Genomic DNA, 20,778 nt, shown 5'->3' on the forward strand with positions numbered 1-20,778 from the left:
ATCAGCCTAAGATTTATTTAATTCAAATGGGGTCCCTAATACAGAATGGTGAAATACGTAAGTCGCATGATATGTTAGGAGTGCACTCAGTGAATATTAAAGTTACCTAGAAAAGCTATTGCTTATTTCTCAGGACATACAGCTCTTTAAATACAAGTACCCTTTCTTTCAGCTATTTTATACACAAATAGTCATTGATTGAACCTACAGTTCAAGTTAGGTTCAACAATCTTTACCTGACAATTTTAAAGGTATGTTCAGCAAAGGACTTCTATAGGACACAGTCAATGAAACAATGTGGTGACAACAAAAAAAAGAAGGTTTAAACATGTTAGAAAAATATGCTAAATAAATGCTATGGTACATGAGACACAGTCAAATTCAGTTTCAACAAAAAAAATTGTCTCTATTCAGAGATTTACTTGACAGCCAGCAGCCCATTGGTTTTACAAGAGCAAGTCAGGAAGCTCACTGAAACTATTTACTTTGTCCTGCTTGAAATCAGGCTCAAGCCAGGACTTCCAAAAAAACAATTAATCTAAGCTTTCAATTTAGTTTAAGTACTCTGTTGAATTAACAAAATAAAATGGATAGTTGCAGATTACAAGGAGCAGAGCGGAATCAAGTGTTACAGCCATTTCTATTTTTCTCTACCTTGGAAAAAGCTTAGGTACACTTTTATACAGAAATGAGACTACCAATGTTAGCACACTATAATTTTTAAATTAGATAATCCATAAGTTCATAAAGCATACTGACTGTTTTGAAGGAAAAATACCACCCCTTAGAAAACTTCTTCGATGCATGCTTCAGGAAGCATAGAATTTTAAGGTGTAAGGAACTTTAGTTAGCAAGACATAAGTTATTAAGTTAGGTTTAGTAATTCTATTCTTTTTAAATGAATATACACATTTTAAAGACTTTTCTACCACTACCGCAATTATTTCAAAATGAAAAAAATCATAAATGCATACAGAAGATACAGCTTCGACCCATGCTAACTTAAATATATTCAGGGCCTATTAATTCCACCCTCTCCATTCTAGGTTTGCCTGCAGCTATGGACTTGGCAACATGCCCCAAATTGCCTTGGGAATCATTACAGGCTAAGTAGAGCCTCTAGTCTGGGAGAAAGCATAGATGGGTTCATTATAGCAGCAGTTTTCTGAAGTATTTGGCACTGGCTTAGCTCTGGAGCACTCCGTGGACTGAAGAGAGAGCCAAGTAAGGACAACACTTGCTTTCAATAACTTCCATCACACACACTCTCATGCTTGCATTCACATAATTTGAAGGCAGGGCACTCAACATCTTCCCAGATTAAGCCCCAAGAAGTATTTAGGAGGAACTATGGCTTGCATATAAACACACATAAACCTACTTGGCTGTTCGGACATCAATGGCACCCTTTAGCTTTTCTTCACTGTCATTTTCAAAGTACATCAGCCTGGACTGTCTGAGAACAAACCATCGTTTCTTCCAGTTCCTTCTGGAAAGCGTAGATGATCCACCCCCCTTTTTGTGAAGCCAACCCTGCTTAAGTGCTTCCTGCTTGGAACGAAACCACAGGAAGGTCTCATCTTTCAGGACACACCAGCGTCGCTTCCATGTGTTTATTAAGCCACCTGGCAAGAGAGACAGATGTGGGTTTATACGTAGTTAAGACAAACAATTATGTTATAAAAAAGAAGCTGTGATCAAACCAACGCTGGAGGATGCTGACCAGCAATGCTGTACTTAAACAGAGTCTCTGCTGTAAGCCATGAAACCAAAGATCTCATTTTTGCATATCCTTAAGGCCATCAATATTGTTGGCAATCTAAAGACCCTTAAATTATAAATTATAATAAATCTCTATATAACAAAAACATATATAATAAATAATAAATTATTTAAAAGTCTTATTGCATATGAGAATCAGATCTTTAACACTGTTTTCAATGTATCTCAATGATAATCTAAGAAAAGTTTAGTGTTAAGCTCTTTCCTCTCTCCAGGTTATTAGGAAGTAACTCAAAACCACAACACCTGGGAAAGCTATACTTAGAGTAGGAAATATACCAGTGTGAGCTCAGTCATACCAAAGTGTGGCTATACTGTCTAAACTTCTTTTGAGTTTTGTTACGGTAGACAGTACACCTTGCACTGTAGTTACATGACAGTCATAAAAATCTTAACCAAACCAATATACTCCTGTCATTCTACAAAAACTTATTGCTAACTATTTCAGAAAGTAAAAGCCATGCTAGTGATGACTGCATTATTTTTCACACAAACATAGCTGTGCACACATTCATCGCTGTTCCTACTCCAGGAAAATAAGTTATGCTACTGTGATGGGTATCATACAAGGATTCATCTAGATTGTAATTTAATGTCAATCATCAGAAGATAAAACCAAGAATCTTAACCAGAGAACTCCTGTGTATAGTCTTTCAGAGTCTCTCATGCCCCTTTGCTACACATGTCCTCCTTTGTGTCTTTCGGATCCAAAATGAAAGTCGACTGAGGTCAGTAAAACTGGTTTGCAATGTAGAATGATATCTGTGTTACGAGGTTTTGGGAGCAGGAATCAGCTTTCCTCAAAATTTGGTACAATTTGACTTTGTGAGTTATTTTGCTATATTAATACTGGATATTCCATCGTGTACGAGCCAGCAAAGATGTAAAATGAAACAGAGGCAGCCCAAAATGTTAATGTTCATCTGCAGAGGGGAAAAACACTGCTAGATGTCACTGCAAGTAACTTAATTTCAGAGCAGCTCAAATTAAGTTAAGTTACTTTTCCATCACCCTTTGAAAAATAAGAAAATAGCTTAACTCTACAGGAATTGGAGTCCAAGGTTTAATAAACATTTCTGTTATTTTGTATATTTAGCAAATTCTGATTCACCCAGTACCTTTCATGTACAGAAAGCTGTGAAAGTAGGGCAGGCTGACACAGCTATAGACTGAATCCCTCCGGTAGGAAAGTTCATCATCTGTATCAAACCTGGAGTCAAAATCTTCTTCACTGTCTTCAAACTACAGAAGAAAGGAAATAAAGGTGAAATGATCTCTCAGGAAAGAGTTTGGATAAAATTGGTTTAGAAGTCTTCAGCTAAAACATTTTATGATGTATTGGAAGAACATGATTCCTCGCTGGTTTCCATCCAGCTAACAAAGGAAGAAGTACATCGTAGTAAGTTGCAGCTTGAACTGTTTAATTACACACTAGCCCTAAAGTCATGTAACAAACCTATGAAACAGCTTTGCAGCTGCTCAGGAAAGTTATCGCTTTGCAAGAGCATGGCCAAGGTGTGCTACCTTGTGCTACCTCCCTCCATCATTGAAGTGCTGTGGGTAACAGTTTAGAGAGGTCTTGGAAAAGAAACATATTCCACAAGCTGTGGTAATAACTTTCCTCCACGCTCACCCCAAATAATCAGAATCTCTGCTCTGTATCTGACACGCACCCAGAATCGTGCAACAGGAAGGAGTCCTCAACAGAGACAGCTAAAAGCGTTCTCCTTTTAGGCAAGAACTGTCAACTTATGCCAACAACTGTGATGGCTCTTTGACGGGTTTCCATTACCTCAACTGTAATAGATAGTGTTAACATTTTCCTTCCAAAGAAGTCAATGTGCTGAAATACTTTTTCACTTTCCCAGCCACACAGTCTCACAGAAGTATTCTGTGAGTGGTCGAGGAAATAATTTTCTTCCAAAAATATTTGTCAGAGTGAAGCACACAGTACTCAGCAAACAGCACTGAAAAAGAGCTCTTCAGTATGAGTGTCTGCCTCGCTAACTCTAATATTCGCCATCATGTGAAATTTACTCTCCAAGTCATCTCAAAATACAGCTGGCATTTCAGGGACTTCTGCAAGCAGCTTACTCCATACTGTTGCAACTTGCATGCATAACTGAATCTGTTTTTTCTGAAATCAATTCCCCACCATGCTATCTAGTACCCCCCCTCAAAACACACACACAGAGAAGAATTTTGCTTATGAATTGCATCCAAGGCCATGCACTGAGCTCCTCACCAAATAACGTGCAGTTTTGCATTAAAACAGACAAAACCATATCCTTGCATAAGCCTAGGACTGCAAGCAGCATCTGAGCTGCCTCTAACTCTATGCACTCACCCCAGTGGCGTCTAGATGGCAACAAACTATGTCCATATGCAGTCTAAGCAACTCAAACTACACAACACAGACATTTGTAAGAACAAATGACTCTACAGAGGCTGCAGAGTGGGAAAAAAAAGTCAGAAAGCACATATCAATTATTAGATAATAAAAACAATGATACTTACAGAAGACTGAGCTCCTTCAGAGCTAAATCGGTACGCTCCAGAGCTATTGTACGTCCCCACTGAGCATCGGTAGTCCGGTGACCACTGGCTACTGTGCGAATTAGAGAAGGTCACACTGCTACCAGAAGTAATAGCACCATCTTCATAATCGTCTTGGTCGTAATCATAGTCTCCATCGGGAGAAATAAGTTCCACAGAATTTGGGGGTCTACACGATACATTTTCTGGCATGCAGTATGTGGATTCACCACTTGAAGAGTTGTGGAGACTGACTGTATCATGGGTAGGAGGTATAAGCATGGTGTTGCTAGCAGCAGGAATTGTTGGCACCACAGTGTCATTCATATAGGGATCCTCTTCTGAGGAATCATCGCTTGTTCTGATGCCACTGGTCCTTTGATCAGAATGGCCATGCTCACTTGGGTTGGGCGAATCCTTAAATGCATCATCATCAGCTTCAAAGCCCTCATCTACCTCCTCCTCAGGATATGGCTGGCTGAAGTTAAAATTGGGCTTTTCACTGCAGGCATTTCCAGTCTGTTCAGTCAGCTCAGCAGGATACCCGTTGCCCACAGAGAGAGACCTCTCAATGTTTCGGACACATTCATCAATCTCATCAAAGTTCAGAGATTCCAGGAACTCCTGGGCTGCTCGACACGCTTCGTCCTCAAGCCGCCGGAGTTCCTCGTCTCGAAGCTGCTGCAGCCTCTGTAATGAAGCCTCTGTCAAGGACAGCTCCTGCTGCTTCTTCACGCGCTGCAGGTCTTCAATTTCTTTTTCCAGACGCAAGATTTCTTCCACCTGCCTGCTTTCTTTCTGCTTCTCCACCTCTTGTTTCAGCTCTGCCTCCTTCTGGGCTTTCTGAATGGCGGCCAGTTCCTGCTTCTTTCTTTCTTCTTCAGCCTGCATTCAAAATAAAATAAAGAAAATTAAACTAAACTAAAATAAAGCCCCCCAGTGCAAGATTCCTTTTTTAAATTTATTTATTTCTAAAGCACTATGCTCCCACCATCCTGTTCATTTAAAAGGACCCTTATCCCTACATCAGAAAGAAAAAGGAAAGAAAAAGAAAAAAGAAAACATGATTACATTTGCTCACAGATACTGGAAAGCTCAAGTATGTACAGAAAGTTCAATCTTTGCCAGAAATTAAATGAAGCATGAGGTGAAAGAAATTTCCATGCAAACAACTGTATCAAGTTTCTTTTGGCTTTATCTGCCAACTCCTGTAATAAGTTTAGTTTAAATGCCACAGATGCCTTTTACTTTTTTAATGGCTGGGTTGAGATACTCAAATAAACAGGATGGCTGAAAGCATTAAGAATACCATTTACCTGCTGGGCAAGACGCTCTGCTTCTTGCCTTTGCCTTTCCCTAAAAGTGAAGGAAGAAAAGAAGTTAGTAAATCAAGCTCAGCATAATCACATACCTTTTGCTAGGGCAATAGCTCAACTTACAGAGATCATCTGCCACATGGAAAAGACAGCCAAAATAAGGTCACCAAGGATATGTTTGAGAGTATGAAACTACCATGATAGCTACATGCATCTTTTAGCAAAAGAAGCAAAGGTTTCCAAAATCACTTGATCAAGAAACAAAGGCTATTCAGAGCAAAACCTAATATGGCACAGACAGGAGAGTGATGTAAACAGCATACTGCACCTTTCTTCCTCCTCTTTTCTTCTTTCCTCCTCTTGTCTCCGCTTCTCCTCTAGTCGCTCCCTGTAAACACGTCGAGCAAGCTGGCCTCGCCACTGCTTCTGAAGGATTATGGCTGCTTTCTTCAGGCACAGGAACTTTTTCCTACCGCAGAACGCTCTGTAGTTCTTCTGTATCACAACCACATAGTAGAGAACTTTTCTATACCGCTTTCTGGGAGAAAAAAAAAAAAGCAGCAAATTTCTAAGGAAACAAGGAACTAACAAGCAGTCGCGAGAGGTCTTGCCATGGTGACCTGCAATAATGAGCCTATGGTAGTAAAACAATTTACTATTTCCAGCTCAGTGATTGTTTCCCCATTCTCGTCCACATTCTCCTCCCTAGGAGAGGAAAGAGATTCTCTCATTTCTATGACAGTGCTGTCTGTGTCTTCATTAAGGAAATGCACATTACCTGTCTTACATGTTCTTATGCCCCTGACAAGGAGATGCTAAAAGGACAGCCCTGTGTGTGTGTACACACCCGGAGAAAGAATATACATAGTCATCCCACATCTCGGAAAAGAAAGATCGTGAACACCAGGATAGCCCTGTCATTAAGAAAGGAGTATAGTTTTTAAGTAACATACTGGTCAGAATGTAAGGACAGGACTAATATACACATGAAGAGGAATTACCTCATTATGCAAACAAGTTTCCTTAAACTGTCCTCAACTGATTTGTAGAAAAAGCAGAGAAATAAACAGATGGGATGAGCAATGCCACCTAATACATAATGCATGAAGCCAGGTAAACAAGTGAAACATAAATCAGTTACCTAATGTCATGGTTCTTTAAAAACCAAACTGATTAGTTTTATTTGCCTTCTCTTTTCTTACCATGACAAAGCAAAGATAAAGCTGAATCTCAGCTGGTAACTCGGGGCAGCCCCACTAGGTGCCATCCAGCTAGAGTTCCTACCATGGATCTAATGCCATGATACAATGATATGGATGCTGGCTGATCTCCAAACTTCCATACTGTCCCATTCATTATATTAAAACAATTCAAACTCGATTTTGTTTTATTCATGGGTCTGGCAAAGATACCAGCTGGTATTTTCAAAAGCCACTTACAGGATTTGGATGCCTGGTCCCTAAGAAAAGAATTGTGCCAGAAGGATTAACTCCATGACACCCCACCCATTTATTCCAAAGCTTAATTATTAATATTCTCATCTAGTCACTTACCGGGCTGCATAACCTAAGATGTGCGCTCGGATAATCATTGCTGCCTTGGTGACTTCCACCTCTCGCTGTTTCTCCAACTTGTGTTCCAAGGACTCCCGGAGAAACACCTACACAAGAAAACTTCTGGCTTAACAACTTGCAGAGAGCATCATATATAAAGGACAGTCAAGGCGCTGGCTGATGTCAGTCTAAGCAGCAAGCCTCAGCTTTGAATTCAGAGACAAACATGCCATTTCTTCAACAGAAAAGAAAAAAACAAAATGTATTCCTCTTAAAAGAAAGTATCTGCAGATGATCCTCTAACTTTGGTTTTCAGTGGGAAGAGCCTGATTACAGTAAAGAAAATTTTGATTAGGAGCAGGGTTTTTCCAAAAGCACCGTAATTACTGGATTCATTAAACAGCCTTTCCCACCAAAGAGTAACACAGGCCAAAGAAGTTGTAGGACTTAGCATGAACTTCCTGATTTGAGGGGCAGAAATACCACCCCGATAATTTAGCTGTTTTCAGTAACATCAAGCTCCACAACTCCTTACAAGCCTCATTGCTTCAAATGACACTGCTATAAGCCTGCAGAAGTAAGCAGAAATGAGAGTGGTTTCATATTCGGGTTGGCTCAACTGTGTTTTCCCTGTCGTTACACGGGGAGACAGCTGCCAGGGCCAGGCAGCCCACCGCAGCCATCCACCCTCCCGCAGAGAGACCGCTCCCCAGGCTGTCATCCGAGCACTAATCTGGATCATTCGCCCGGGCTGCCTAGTGCCTTAGCACATGGCATTGACATATACTGAGCTAACCCCGCTTACTTTGCCTTAAATGAATGAAACTGCTTCTCCAGCCAAGAAGAGGCATGGGGGATGCCGCTTCCCTCTTCCACCTGCCTTGACGTCTGCTCTTTACTGCACACCACAAAGTGGTGAGCTTCTGCTAGCGCTTCTCCCAGGTCTCCTCAACTTTTCCTTTTTGAAGGCTAAGTCTGCTGGTATCAGCCATAGGTGGCAACAGCCTGCCATGCTGCTGGCTAAGACATGAGCAGCTGGAAATAGCCATTCAGTGACACTTTCATTATCTGGGATGAGAGCCAGGCTGACACCACAACGTGGCGAGGAGGAAAGTGCATTGGATAGTGTAGGCTCTGCTAAGGGAAGAGGGCTGCAAAGACATCTAAAAGCAGAATGCTTCCTTGAAGTGTTTTGGGTTTTTTCTTGCTGTGAAAACAAGAAAGAAAAAAAAAGAAAAATACAGACTTTTGGGAGTGTTCGAGTAGAAAAAAGGTAGTTTTTTCCTCTGTGTTTAGGGGAAAAAAAGGCCACCATCAAAGCCAAAGGAGCAGCACTCCTGAGGAGAGGCACAGTTGTGAGTTTTGAATGTAGCTAGAAAGGGACTACGTTTTACCACAGATTACCCAACACTAAGGAACATAAAGTGTCCCACAGAAAGTCCCAAAGTTCCAGTATCCGAGTTGCACTGGGCAGCTCTTTCTATACAAAACTTTTACTCATGGAAAAAGCCTTTTCTTTCACCCAGTGGGCAATTTTTTTTCTTTGCTCTACACACACTGGCTTTAAAAAGACACCGAAATCCTGCTTCAGAAAAGCATTCAGCTAATTCCTGAACAAAAATGGATGTTAAACACATGTTAAGCCCAGACTATTGCTTCTTCCTGAGCAGGTGCATTGCAGCTTGAGATGTAAAAGGCAAGAAAAATTCACACTGAAGCTAAATCATTGCAATGTTGTTATTACCCCTTTTAAATAAGATGGGCAGGACAGTGCCCCATCCCGTGTTCAGTCTGAAACCAATGCCCTCTTGTTCTCTTCTACAATAAGCTGTTTATGAAGACTCTTCACAAATGTGCAGGCAGCTCCTGGCGGGGGATGGGCCCAGGCCCCAGTAAGGGAAGTTACATCAGAGCTCTGGCTCCTGACACGGTCCTGGTTAAAACAGTTCCGGGTTCTCACAATTATATGTCCCTAAGATGCCAAAGCACTGTCTGGGGTCTGTGTATAAATATTGTTAATATGCTACGTCTGAAAGTATAATGGGAAGCACAGCATAGCTCTGTAGGTGAACGTTATTACTGCATTATTTGTAAGCCATCGTCTACAAAAATGGGATGAAAGATGACTTCAATTGCCATAGGAATATTTCAGATTCTATCTCTTACAATAACTGTAAAACAATTAAATCAACTTTCTCAATAGCATCTCTGAGAATACTTAAGCGTGCAGAGGAATGGAGAAAACCCTTCAAAATTATGCAGTTGTGTGGAGAAGAGGATGAGGAGGAAGGGCGTTTCACACAAAAATCAACCCGATTTTACGAAATACTTTTGCTATCTTATGGTAATTTTTCACAATTCTAACAATTGACAGGAAAATTGCAAGTGTAACACATAATTCAACAAACTTTATTCTGGACCTGTTTTTCGTTCTCTCTCCGCTACAGAAGCCCTGGGAGTGCCGACAGGAGTTACCCAGCGAAAAAAAGAAGAGAAAGCCAGCCACAGAGGCCTGGGGTATGATCCTTGGCAGTGATGGCCTGATGTTTGTAATCCACTATCTAGTCCTTTGCACCAGGCGTTTTTAATATTTAGGAAATCTCAGATCCTGCAATGGGGAATCTTCTCCTGAGTACGCAATACTTTCACATCATTTGTTAAGTCCAAGAGCACAAATTCGCAAGAAGGAGGGAAGCTCTGCACACAGCTGTTGTCCAAATCAAACTTGCAAAATGAGCATGCAAAACCACCCAGATTGTTTTGTTTCTCAAATTAAAATTCCATTCTTTTAATTAAAATAATTTGAAATTTTTTTGGAAGAAAGTAAGTTGTGGGCAAAGTTCAGGTTGTCCGGTAGGACACATATCGAGGTCTAATGTAGCTCTGAAAAAGACTCTCAGACTAGGATGGCAAACATACTTGGCTCAACTCTGCTACATGAACACTGGCTAAAATTCCTCCCCCTGATTTCAGTCACTGGGCAGGTATCACGCAGGTGGGTTTACTAGTATAAGTGGAGCTCCCTGCAGAACAAAAGCATTACCTCACGTGCTCGACACTTCTAAAAATGATACCAGCTACCACTTTTTAAGTTCTGATCCTCACCAGCGCCATCACTTGTGAGAAGTGGCAGAAAATTCAAGTGGACTCTTTCTCCACGAGTGAAATCACTGGTCAGTGTCTCAGTGCCTTAGACAGCAAATTCCTCAGTACAACCATTAGTTGTTGCTATAAGGGTTTCAAGAGCACCAATAGGCGTGCGCAGCTTCTTTTAAGACCAAAAGTAATTACCATTATAACTACCCCTCTGCAGCTGTGTAGTTTAAATCCTGTCCCCTCAGCTTTGTATAAGCAGCAGTCCCACAATATGCAGAGTCAGATTATTTTACCTTATTTTTTCCAAGCTGCCATTCAGTGCTTGTGTTGTCATACAGACGAAGTAGGATGGCACATTTCTCATTTATATCGTCGGGCAGAGTTAAGTTTCTCATGAGGACTTTATACCTGGCAACCAAAAAGTATTTATTACTTCATTTAAGAGACAAGTTCTATTTTTGCCATATGCTTTTTTTGTTATTAGATTTTCACTTTATTCCTCAACATGGGAGCATTGATTTGGTACCCGTGACTCACATCTGAAGTGCACAAGTCAGTGTGTTTACCTTTTATAAAAGTCTTGAAAGGGCCTCCGGACCGGGAAGCCAGCCCTCCGAATCCTGACTGTTTCCAACATCCCAGAATAGCGCAGCTGGTTAAGCACCACCGTCTGATCAAACTGGTCTGGCATCTAAAACCAGCAGGTTCAAAACAAGGATTTTAATAGCAGTGGTTAGAGATGTCAGGGGAAATAAACAAAGGGCAAATTATATGAATCTGAAATGCACAAAGGCTAAAAACTAGCTACACAATATTTTAAAGACATCAGCAGTACAGAACATAAAAATATATCTACATGATGGAAATGAGAGGGTAATTACACAATGTAATTTCCTTAGACACAACATTTACAGCCATTTAATCCAATCGGCTGTCTTTTTCCATTTCTCAAATATTCACGGGCCATTGCTGTGCAGAAGGAACAACGGAAAGAAGCACAGGCAGCTAATAGGTCAACAGCTACAAGTGTGATCATTTTGTTTCTTTAGCAACGGAATTTACAGTCCCTGTAGATGATTCCAAATGTTGAAAATACACAAACACAGTAGTGTGACACAATTTTAGAAAAAAATAAAACCAGAAGGTCAGAAAAGATTTAATTTTTAGTGTAGTGACACTTCCATCTACTATGGACAGGGACAGAAATTTGCCAATGGTACCTCAAATCTTAAATAAGCTGTATTTCAATGAATTTCTATTTGCTGCTATTCTGAACAGCAGGAATATTTTCATCTGTAAACAGGAAAAAAAAATCTGCTTATCCGAAATAAGTTTCCCTTAATTTGCATGCAGTTCTTTCAGCATCATTTTTCATTTAGAAAACAGATAACCCCGGCTACTCAGTCATGAAAACCTGCAAATACTGATCAGTATGGTCCTGCCTCTGGGAGCCTCGAGAATCCTCTCGTCCCATCTCAGAGTCCCCCAAGTCACCTGTGCTCTCACCGCGCTTTGAGGTAAACCAGCCACAGCCACACAAAACTACTCAAGACAGTTGATAGAGAAGTTGTAGATGCCCCATCCCTGGAAACATTCAAGATAGTACTAATCACTGCCTTGCAAAATGCCGGCAACCCTGATACTGAAGTAACACCACACGTAAATACACCATTTAATTCATCAGCCCAAAAGTCCACTTAAACACACCAGTTGATCATCCTGCACAGTCATTTGCAGGGCTGGAGTACTGCTTAGTATTTTGCAAGAAGTAGTTTGGAGGGTGAGATCTCATAGATAAAGTCAATGGTTTATAGAAAATCTGAAATTCTTCAGCTGACAGAAATGACAGCAAGATCAAGCCCTGCGCAACTGTAAATCAGAGGACTCTCTTGATGTTTGTTAACTGGCTGTAATCACGCCTCTTGTTCAACTTAGCAAACAAATGACTCCCCAGAATTTTAACTTCTCAAAAGTAATTTCAGGAAAGCAGAGACTCAAAAGCTAATTAAAAATATCTATTCTAAACTTTTCCATCAGTGCCTTTATGCATAAAACAAAACAATGTGTGCCAGTGATAACTCAGATTCATTAATTAGGTAGCTTCAAGGGTATTGATAGATTAGCTTCTACCTCCCTCCTTTAAAAGGCAAAATGTCTAAACCAAAATGTTGCTCTTCTTCCTTTCATTAATTTCTTTTCTGGAACAGAGGTGGGAGACTTCTCTGTAGGTACAACAGCCCTTCTGCACCGAGCTGTCACAGAGCCGCACGGGCAAACGCTTCCCTGGCACTCACCGTTCCTCCGACAGCGAAAGACCTTCCAACCCCTTCCTTTGGTACTGGGGCTAAAATCCATACGGAAAAAACACCACAGCCCGGCCCTTCCTCCACAGTCAATAGCATTGAACAAAAATGAAAACAATTTGTGTTTCAAAAAGTGGCTGGTCACCATGGTGAGCCCTGCCCTGCCTGCGGTAATTAGCGCTGCGTGCCAGTAGGACCTGATCCAGCCTGGGCAGGCAGATGGGGGCTACGGAGAAATTCAGCCACCGCCAGCAGCTGCTTTTGCCTTCCCTCTGAGACGGGTGCTTTGCATCCCAGGGAGACTCAGGAGCTACATCCACTCTGTGCCACTCCGGACGTTGTTACATTAATGGCTCTGTTACAAATGTGACTTAACATTTTATTTCCATACCTGCACGTATAAAAAAACTAATGTTCGGGGGGGCGGGAAATGCCTTTGCGAGTGATGCAAACTCCCTCTTTTTTCTCAACGATGTGTTTCATTTGGATTTTGCCACCACTAGTAAAATACACCACAAGCAAAATCTTTGTATTTTACTGAACACACAGTACTGGTATTGCCAACAGTGTTTTCCATATACGTGCCCACCCTGTGGCAGTCAGGTGTGTTAGGGAACTAGCGTCGCAAAGCTGCCCTTCGAATGTCCGTGCACACGTCTGCCTGCCTGCTTCTGTGCAGGTGGCTGATGATGCCGACAGGAAAGGGCAGGAATGAACACAGATGCACACACAAATCCCAAGGAAAAACATATTCACTTTTTGCCTCGTGTAACCCAAGGCTGATGCGTGCCACAAGCGGACACAGGTCAATACATCTTTCTTCTTTAACACTACACCTGCTTTTAGTCCTTTTACCCCACCCATACTCATTGGCTCAAAAGGTGACGTTCTTCGCAAGACTTGCAAACAAAACTATTTTCGGTGCGCTGAGGTGGGGAGGCAGATGCATGGATGGGAGTGAGGATACACCAAGACCAGGCAAAATCCGGACGGCTCTCTCACAAGGCAGCCTCTCAATTTGCAAGGGAGGACCTCCTGCTTTGAGAGCCAGATGGCTGCTGCACCACCTAATCCTTTTATTGCCAGTCCCAGGCACTTAAAAAGTCAAAAGTCAGCCACAAGGCTGGCTTGAAAGCTCATGTTACTTTTTAAAAAAACTTTCTCTTTCCATCCCGGTTTTGAGTCACAGAGGAAGAAGCAACATTTTCATGACCTTTTTCCAGCAACTACAGAAGTTAGAAACAGCCCTGCTCTGTCACCAGAAGCTGGGATTGTCACACAGTCACCTAACTTCAGAAGGCTGCACTTTAAAGAAAAGCATGAAACACTGCAAGAGATGTTAACACGGTATCACAGCAGGGCAACACAAAGACCATCACAATTTTAATTACATAAGCATACTCCTTCACTTTACATTACTAGTTATTTTTAATTACTCACAGACACATGAGGCTATTAAATTGGAGGGTCAAATCCTGCCCTGGCATATCACTGGAATTACATCTCAACAAGTCTGGCTGCTTTGAGTAAACCGGGGGTGGTGGTAGGAGATGTGCTGGACTCCTATCTTACACTTTGAATACAGAGTAGCAGAAGATACTCCCCATCCCCTGGGGGTTTTTGACTGAGCCATCACAGCAATTCTCCAGTCCTCACCAATGAGGAGGGTTGCAGCCAGTCAGAGAGGCAGCCGAAATTCTAAACGCTAAAATGCACCCATGGTTTCCCGTGTCTAACAAAAACAACCAGAAGAAGTAACAAATGCAGTCCTGTGCACAACACCACAGCATCCAGCATCCACCTTATGACTTGGCGATACTCTGCCCCTCAGGTAGTTTTACTCTGGATGAAGAGGATTTCAGCCTCAGTCGTATAAACACTTGCAGACAGGGATAACCTTAAGCATAACTTCCAGTCAGCAGGACTCCTCATGCTTAAAAAATCAATTGCATGTGCATTTATTGAATCAGAGTGCAAGTACTGTATGTACCCCACTATTAAACTGCAGACACTTCTAAGACAGAGAATGATGACCATCTCCATTTGAACGATGCTCAGTGCAGCACTAAGGAGTTAAACTTGCAATAGTGTAAAATCTCCATGCAAAGGGTTACCTATGCAGCTGATGCTCCGTCTTGTATCTTTACTGGTGCTCCTTCAGACTTCCTGTGGTAAGCAAGCTAACTTTCAGATGTGTAGTAATATAGGACAGGACTTATCTCTGGGGTCTGCTAGATTTTTACCAGTGTTGCTGTAAAAACTGGACTTGTTTCACAAATGAACACTTGGGAAGAAATAGTATTCTGTAGGAAAATTTCAGATAGACAACAGAACCATACCTGATTTTAAAACAATATGTCTTCCAAAGTAAAAATTTGAATTGCTAAGACTCCTACAAAGTAAGATCAAATTTATAAAAGAGAAGGCAAAAGAAAAGGAAGCCAACTGATAGCTTCCAAAATTGTCTGAGATGCAATCAACTTCAAATCAACTCAATTTTCAATAGATATTTTATCAAGGAATGGCAGCACTAAACCACTCTGACATGCAAAGTCACCAGACAACGGCTAGACTTAGGTGGGTCACAGCCACGTTAGGGCACTGAGCAACATCAACGTGACATTAACAGCTACAAGTCAGGTCTGTTCTACTTGATAAAGGTGGTTTTTGTGGTGCACTCTTTCATAGCACAACTTGTAATTTATCATTTCCTGAATCCAAAAGTTTCCACTGAATTTGTGCCAGACGGCACCAAAGCCAAGGCTGGAGTCTCTGGCTCCTTAAGCTGCTAAATGCTCGCTCTGATCTGTTGTGAGCCTCCTAAAGGGCAAAGCTTCTGCCTGAAATCACAATTAGAAGCAGCCATTAGGACAGACATCTAACACCTACGCATAATTTTTGTGATAAAATAGTTCCTTGGATTACAGTCTGACTGAGGCTTGAAAAACCACCATCCCTTTCCCCTGGACAGCACCCTTAGTGGAGACCCCGAGCACCCAAATAACACACACGGAGAACACAACATTTTTTTGTTCTGCACATCATTTGCTCCGTTCAAACACAGAGGATACCTGACTTCCCCCCGCGGAAATCCTTCTTCCTCCCTGGACTACTGGCTGCCTCAGAAAAGTACAGGCACAATAATGACAGATTACAGCAGCCTCACGGATTTTATGTAGGCAGGAGGAACTTCACAGTGAGATTGCGGGGTCGGGTGGGGAAGAAAGAAAAAAAAAAACCCAGTCCCTTGTTTCTAGATTTCTCTGTGAGAACTTCAGTAGGACTATGTCAGCTTTGCTACTGTGTCTTAAAAGTGCTGATTTTCCTGGCTTAGGAAAGTGTTTTGTGGAAGACAGGTACAGAGAAAGAAAAGATGAAAACCAGGTAAGAGGATGTGAAAAAGCAATTTTTTATTTAAAAACCAATAACTTTTCTGAATGTCTTAGTTTTTTACATTTGCTCTTTTACTCCTAAAATGAAGTCTTGGCAATTTTACTCTGGAGAAAAGCAGCAGAAATTAAAAAGAGGTCAGTCTTCTCCTGCTTTAGAGTGGGTTTTGAACTTGTTTTCACATCCTAACGTGTACTGATATTTCTTCAGAAATAGGAGGACTTATTAAACCAGATCTTTCTGAAACAGTCCCCCGTCCTGATCTCAGTTACCAGCTCCACAAGTCAAAACCAATGCTGGGCTTTCCTCCCAGACAAATTTGAAAAGTGTGAATAAATTAACGTCCAATATGTAATCTAGCTGAACCGATATGAAAATTTCTGCATGTCCATTGTTTGCCTTTTTAAAATCACATTACTCTCAGTGATTCTTATCCATACGTACTGCTCGGCAGCCTTTACTCGTGCGGAGGATTCAAGCCAGTAACCTGAAAGAAGTGAATGGGAAACGCCTGCACGTGCAATAGGAAAATGCACTGTAAAGCCAGGACTGGCAGGGCGAGGGCGACTTCCCTGCCAAATCCAGAGACTTCAACTGCAGTGCCGTGTTGGTCACCCTCCTACCTCCAACAAACCATTTCACCCCCTGCTCTTCTAGCCATCATTTCTTCAGTCACTTGCACGGGAAACTTTGATGGCATTGGCTTATTCAACAGTTTCAACCTCAGAATTGCTGCGCTTCCAGCACAAGGACCATGAAAACCTGTGCGCGTCCTGGAGCTTCAGCTCCCACTGACCTAAGAGCATGCGTATTTCAAGGAAAGAAACCCTCTATGGTCTTCTCCAGCATGCAGCTAGCTGTAACTGGAACAGGTTCAGGTTAAAACATAGACAAGTTTGGTGCCTGCTTTGTTTTTGAAGACACGCCCTTACTGTCCCAGAGCATTTGTGTCCACACAGACAAACACTGTAAAAGTACAGGAGAAGAAAAACAAAGAACATGCCACAGCTAAAAAGTTTATTTGGTATTTCCACTGTATGGCACTGGCAAGTCAAGGAATATCAGGATAAACCTGAAATAACAGTGTTTTGCATGTCCGAAGTTCTCCTGGCCTTTATCCACACACCCACCCCAAAACCCCGTAAAAAGCCTTTAAAAATTACTAACACTGCTGGTGGTAACTTGCTAGAAAAAGAGCATGGGTATATTGCAACTACACTTGTGCCTCAAAAAATTCTGCTGCAAACTCCAGGCCGGATTTCACTGCAAACTCAGTAATGATATGCTGGCTCTTTTATATAATCTCTACAGGTCTGAACGTGAAGGTACTGCATTTACAACAGCAAGCGTTTACACGATTCGCTGATCCTCTCTTCAACTCCAGCTACTGCATCTGACCTGCGTGACTCATCTTCCAGCCCTGAGTATTTCAGATAAGAGACAGACTTCAGAATTAGCCACTCTCATGCCACAGGTTAGAGTTGCCCGTGCTAAAAATAACACTGTATAGAAGGAACACTGTAATTTTAGAGTTTTTCCACTGTACCAAAACAGTCAAAGGAGGAGATTCAAAAAACAAATATGAAAATGCTTTTGTATTTATATTCAACCTGTCATACAGCTTACTTTACAAGCAAGGACATCTCAAGGGTATTTTTAAGACAACAACCTTGAAGCAGTACATTACCACACTGACCATTTGCACTAGTGTTTAAAGATTTCAACTAGGTCAAGACGCTGCTGAGTTAGGTCCATCTACAAAGCTGCTGTAGTCATACAAAGCTCCTGCTTGTCTGTATGTAACAAAGATAAGAGCTGGAACTAGCTTCATCGTTGGAGAAAAGATGCTCAAATGATTCTGACCGCCTTGCTGCAATTTCATGCTTTCATCAACAAGGATCAATAAACTCACAATCCTGGAGCTATTTAATCTACTTTTTATTAGTAATTGCCACTGTACTCTTGCATTTCAGAATAATCTTCTTTTTGTTTGTTTTGTATGGACTAAATGCTACCCATGAGTAAACACACAGCAGCCTCTTTGCAAACGTTTCTAAAGGTATACAGAATTTCTTCTAAAGGAAGACAGAATTTGTCTGCCTCTCTCATGTAAGTCCAGAGGAACGCAAGCTCCTCAAAATGACAGTGTAATTTCTTACACACTGGTTAAAACTTCATGGAATAGGAATGGATTGTTAAAGGCACAGCCTTGAACACTGGACATATTTAAGTTTTCTAAGTGCATGTTTAGAGCTATCTACGTGACTGCCTAAATTTTCAGCTGAAGTGAGCCCTTGTTGCTTGAATACATTATTCAGGGAGTCCATTGAAATGCAGAGTAAGTCTCAGGGCTGTTTGTCCCAGAACAGCAACTGCTGGACCAGCCATGTGAGACAGACAATTAAGAGCATTTGGGAAAAGAGGGATTTAAGGTTTGAAGCCGCTCTGGCAGGGTCTCAGTGCGCTGACAGAAGGTGTGACTCGCAGCACGGACCCCAGCTGGAACTTTTCATGGACCCTCCTTCTCCACCTGCGAATAATCTGTTGCCATTTCATCTGAGGTCATCCTCACTAAAGTCTCCAGTCCTGCGGACTAAACCCCAATCTGGCCTCATTCTCCCCACATTGTGACTGGTCAGCAGGCTTCTCCTGAAGAAAATCAATCAGGCTGCCTGATAGCCACAGACATACCATGAAGAAGCATGCTGTGAGGTACTAATTGCAAGGACAGCTGTCCTTCCTTACCGACCCCATGTCAAGACAGCCAACACCAGCGTCACCGCTGCTCATTACAACGGTCAAGAAAACAACTGCACGCACCGCTCCATGTCTGCCGAGGCTGCATACAGACCAACTGCAGATGGTGAAACCCTGACCCTCCACGTCAGCGATGACATCAAATAACTTACATGGACTGAGATCCCACCCTTATTTTTCTTTTCATGTTTTTTGTTGTGTTTTGTTTTTGTTTTGTTTTTTTTTTTTAATTTTTGCACTGTACTTTCACTCCACCATGCCAGACTTTTCATCTACACCTTACACGTTTTTTTGTTATTTGACAGTTTATTGGCAGGCTGGGCATGTAAGTCCATTTCTATACTTAAAAGCAGTAAACCATGTTTTAGGATGGTTCCTCTAACAGGATTTCTGCAGATAATGGTGTTTAGTATCAAGCATTTATTCCTGAAAGATATGAAGTTTCATCAGGGGATAGAAAATTAGGATGAAAATACTTGAGAGAACCTGTTTAAGATGGATTTCATCTTGCATGGCCAAAGTCTGACATAGCTGTAAAACCTTTTCTTTTAACAATCCATGTAAGAACCTAATCCTGTGTAATACCCAGTGTAGTGTTACTACAAGTAATCTCACACTTGAATATGTGAAACCCTCCATGTAGCTAGTTCTCACTGAAATGCTGACACAGTATCACTTCAGCAGTACATCCTGAAATAGTACTGCAGATAACTTTGATCCACATTATCACAACTCTCCTTGCTTCCCCTGGTGACACGAAACTGAGCAACCTTTTTTCAGACTGCAGCTCCGTATCGGGGGAGAGAGGGTACAGGGACATTGCCTCCTCTTCTCTCCTGCAGGTAAGTAGAAAGAAGGAGGTGGAAGAACCTCACTTCCAACCACAAGAGCTGGCGATGCACGGGTGGAGGGAGCTAACGTCACACTCCACAGAGGGGCAAGAGACATCAACTCCTGGAACACAAGGAGAGCTGAAGAGGACTCTAAATCCAAATCTCACTTTATTCTCTGCTTCAGTCCTGGGCACGCACCTGCTGCTTCTCTAGATCTGGTCATGCTCTATTCCTTTAGGACTGCATGCCTGAATGCCATTTACATCTTGAGACTCCTCTATTTTGGGGCATTACTTTAAAGAGAATACGAAAAATTCTCTGATATTTCAGAAGTCGGTTTAGTGATTTGTGGGCTAACCTGTGCTCCTCAGCTATGTGACTGCTACTGAAATGCATCCAATGCTGGAGCACAATACAGAAGACCGCTACACTGGAAACCATTTAGCTAACTGCCATGAGAATAAAGATCTGTATTAAAAAAAAAAGCAGTAAGGGACTTCAATAAAAGCCTTTAGGAGCTCATCAACGAGAAAGCTGAGGGGCCTTTATAGTAATCTGTGAGTAGCTATACCAAGAGTATACATTCAACAACAATTTCTAATATACAGCCGATAAAGACATAAAAAGCATGAAAATCAAAGCAAGACATGTCCAAACCAGAAGGCACACCTTTTTCTCACTAAGTGTATTCATTGGAAGAGCTTACCCATGGTGGTGGGACCATCTGGTGGGCCACCAGACACTTCAGAGAAAACACGGGATGTCCTCCTCCTTCCAGCAGGCGTTAATGGTTTCCTTAGAGTTTGCCACGCAGCCGGTTAGACTAAAAGATCTAACTAGTCCCCTTTCAGCCCTCCAGTTGTGGGAAAAATACTACTTTTATTTATTTGAAGAAGCTTCGTGCTGACTTCTGTAACCTTTGGTACTGGGACTCCCAAAGACCGACTCTGCACCAGAGAGAGGAACAAGACACACAGCTACTGGCCTGCAGCGCACGCTGCAATCCAGAACCGCGCTTCCCACATGCAAGCTTTGCCTTGGCAGGAAGCAAGTTCATTACTTATGCAAGTATTTGGCGGTCCAGCGAGGGAAGTTTGGCTGAGATTTTACTGTGGCTGACAGTCTGTGAAGACACAGGCTGCAGCGCTATGGACTAGCTTAGATTAAGTCATTACAAAGCCTTCACACATTCACCGCGAAATAATAGAAGACT

General features: G+C 41.9%; 1 protein-coding gene across 1 annotated transcript in view; it reads right to left on the reverse strand.

Annotated features, from left to right (window-relative positions):
- Nucleotides 1-20,778, reverse strand: part of MYO10 (myosin X) — a 165,775-nt gene that overhangs the window by 22,360 nt on the left and 122,637 nt on the right. Inside the window, exons 20-27 of the mRNA XM_075140837.1 lie at nt 10,849-10,973; nt 10,576-10,690; nt 7,187-7,293; nt 5,962-6,171; nt 5,634-5,673; nt 4,300-5,202; nt 2,901-3,024; nt 1,382-1,625 (exon numbers count right to left, since the gene is read on the reverse strand). Coding sequence (XP_074996938.1) covers nt 1,382-1,625; nt 2,901-3,024; nt 4,300-5,202; nt 5,634-5,673; nt 5,962-6,171; nt 7,187-7,293; nt 10,576-10,690; nt 10,849-10,973 — 1,868 coding nt within the window. The remainder of the gene's footprint in view (nt 1-1,381; nt 1,626-2,900; nt 3,025-4,299; nt 5,203-5,633; nt 5,674-5,961; nt 6,172-7,186; nt 7,294-10,575; nt 10,691-10,848; nt 10,974-20,778) is intronic.

This window comes from Calonectris borealis, chromosome 2 (genome assembly GCF_964195595.1).
Source record: "Calonectris borealis chromosome 2, bCalBor7.hap1.2, whole genome shotgun sequence".
Classification (NCBI taxonomy): domain Eukaryota; kingdom Metazoa; phylum Chordata; class Aves; order Procellariiformes; family Procellariidae; genus Calonectris; species Calonectris borealis.